The sequence below is a fragment of the Chlamydotis macqueenii genome, chromosome 7, assembly GCF_036417535.1.
Source record: "Chlamydotis macqueenii isolate bChlMac1 chromosome 7, bChlMac1.mat, whole genome shotgun sequence".
Taxonomy (NCBI): Eukaryota; Metazoa; Chordata; class Aves; order Otidiformes; family Otididae; genus Chlamydotis; species Chlamydotis macqueenii.
The window spans coordinates 13582372-13584658 of record NC_141562.1 but is presented as its reverse complement, the minus strand read 5'-3'; the positions used below and the strand labels follow the sequence as shown (position 1 = coordinate 13584658).

The following is a 2287-nucleotide window of genomic DNA, read 5'->3' as shown; positions in this document are numbered from 1 at the left end:
CCCGCGCACCGCCCCGCTCACCGTCCCGTGACCCACCACCCCCCGAAACCCTCCCCACGCCGGTGGCTCTCCCCCCACCGCAACCTGCCGCATGGGGAGCGGGGAGCTGTGCGGGTGCGGAACAGGGGGGGATGGAGGGGGATGTTGCCCCACACTGTGTGCGGGGCTAGGGCGGGGGGGGCGGTGGGAGGGCTGCGGGACAAGGCCCCCCCAGGATTCCGTAGCCGGTCAGATTTCACTCTCGCTTCTTTTGTTGCGGTGAGGGAAAGGGAGGTGTAGCGGGGGGGCCGGGGGGGGGTGTGTTTGTGCGTGCGTCTTTGTTTCCAATAACCAAATTTCTTTTGTTCTACAAATTGCCTCAATAGCGTCTCTTTGCCGCGGGCAAACGGGCTCAGCGGAGAACAATTAGCATCACAATGGGCTTTTGGCGTCGCGGGCCGCTTTGTCTAGCGACTGCCGCCCCGCCGGGGCAGTGCGGAGAAGGGAGGCGGCCCGGCCGTAAATCTACCAGCTACAAATTGAGGAGAGGGCCGGGAAGGGTTCGCGGGATTCGTGCAGGGTCTCTCCTCTTCCCCGCTCTCCCACCCACCTCGGGAGCTGGAGCGCTGCGCCCCGGGGACATCCCCAAAATAGCCCCAGGGCAGAGCCGGGCTCTGAAAATCCGGCTGCGTGGGGTGGGCTGCAGCCGGGACGGGGCAGGGTGTCCCACGGACCGGCCGCTGCCCCGCGGGGAAAGGGTTTCTGCAAAGAGAGACCAGTTTTAAATGCACGCGTGGGCTCCGACGGAGACATGCTGGCCTGCGCACAGGCACAAGACCCCGCTGCGCCGCTCCTCCCCGCAGCCATCACAGCATCCCCGCACCGGTCACGCCATCTCCGCACCGATCACACAGTCCCCGCACCTGTCACACCACCCTGGCACTGGACGAGTCCCCGCGGGGCCGGCGCTGGCCTCCGCGGCGCGGGCTGCGCTCTATTTTGAAACCCCGCGGGGAAAAAAAAAAAAAACCACGGCGTTGCACAGGTCTGACCGCGACACACTTTATTCTCCTCTTCTTTTTCTGAAAAATAAAAAATCAGCATAAAACCCAAAGCAGAGCCGTGGCTCCCCTCCCTGGTACAAATAGCCGGACCACCGCTGCCAAAAATACTCTTATGTACAAAATATATATTTGTTATGAAATATAATCAATAAATACCGATAGCGACAAATTAATATAATTTACCGTTTCCGAGTACAAAACCGTGATTTGTTTTTGGCCGCCCGCTCCCGCTGCGCTTCAGCCAAGCGGGATGGGACGGGGCGGGTGGGGGGGGCGCATGGGGACAGCCCCCCCCCCCGCCCCGCCCCGTCTATGTGAAGGGCAAAACCGGGGGGCAACCGGGCTCAGAGGAAGGCGGGGAAGGCGGCGGGGCAGGGCGAGTCCCAGGGCGCGGGGGAGGCGGCGGGGGGCGGCAGGGGAGGCGGCGGCGGTGGTTGCGGGGGTGGGGGCTCGGGCAGGCCCTGCTCGGCCAGGCGGAGGCTCTGGGTGAGAGCCCAGATGTAGTTGTGAGCGAAGCGGAGGGTCTCGATTTTGGTGAGCTTGGCGTCGTCGGGGAAGGTGGGGAGGACGCTGCGCAGCGCGTCCAGGGCGGAGTTGAGGTGGTGCATGCGGTTGCGCTCCCGGTCGTTGGCTTTCATGCGCCGGCTCCTCTTCTGCTTGCTCAGCATCCCCTCGCTCCGCGCCTTCCCGCGGGTCCTCCGCGTTTTCGCTTTCCTGCGGGACGCCCCCTCCCGCGGGGCCGGAGAGGGCGAGGAAACCCGGCTGCCCGCCGAGCCCCCGCTCCCCCCCGCCGAAGAGGGGTCCTCGGCTCCTCCGAAATACGGCTGCCCTTCTCCCGGCGAGCGGTGGCTTTGCGGGGCCATCCTGCAAAACCGAGTCCCGCCGTTAAGGCCCGGCGGGGAGAGGGCCTGCGGTCGGCCACCGGGGGTGGGGGGGGCGTGGGGGGGTTTCCTTCGGCTGTACCTGCGGAGCCCCCGGCGAGGCTGCGGGGCAGGAGAGCGGCTCTGGCTCCGCGCCCTCCCACCCCCCCTCCTCGCCTCCCGCCCCCTCGAGTGTGCGGGTTGCGCGGCCGGCACACGACTGCCGTTAAGCCCCTATATATATAGGGCCGGCAGACAATGGGGATTTCCCGGGCGGGCGGCGTGTGCCCCCCCCCCCCCAGCCTCCCCCCCCCGCCCGCACCCACCCCTTGGCACGCTTTTATCTTATCAGCCCGGCGGGAGCGTGCCGGGCACGGCACCGCC

At 66.7% G+C, this 2287-nt stretch overlaps 1 protein-coding gene across 1 annotated transcript; it reads right to left on the bottom strand.

Annotated features, from left to right (window-relative positions):
- Positions 1-1387: 1387 nt before the first annotated feature.
- NEUROG3 (neurogenin 3) lies at positions 1388-1906 on the bottom strand. The gene has a single exon (XM_086752376.1). The coding sequence runs from the start codon at positions 1904-1906 to the stop codon at positions 1388-1390; it is 519 nt and encodes a 172-aa protein (XP_086608502.1).
- Positions 1907-2287: the final 381 nt, after the last annotated feature.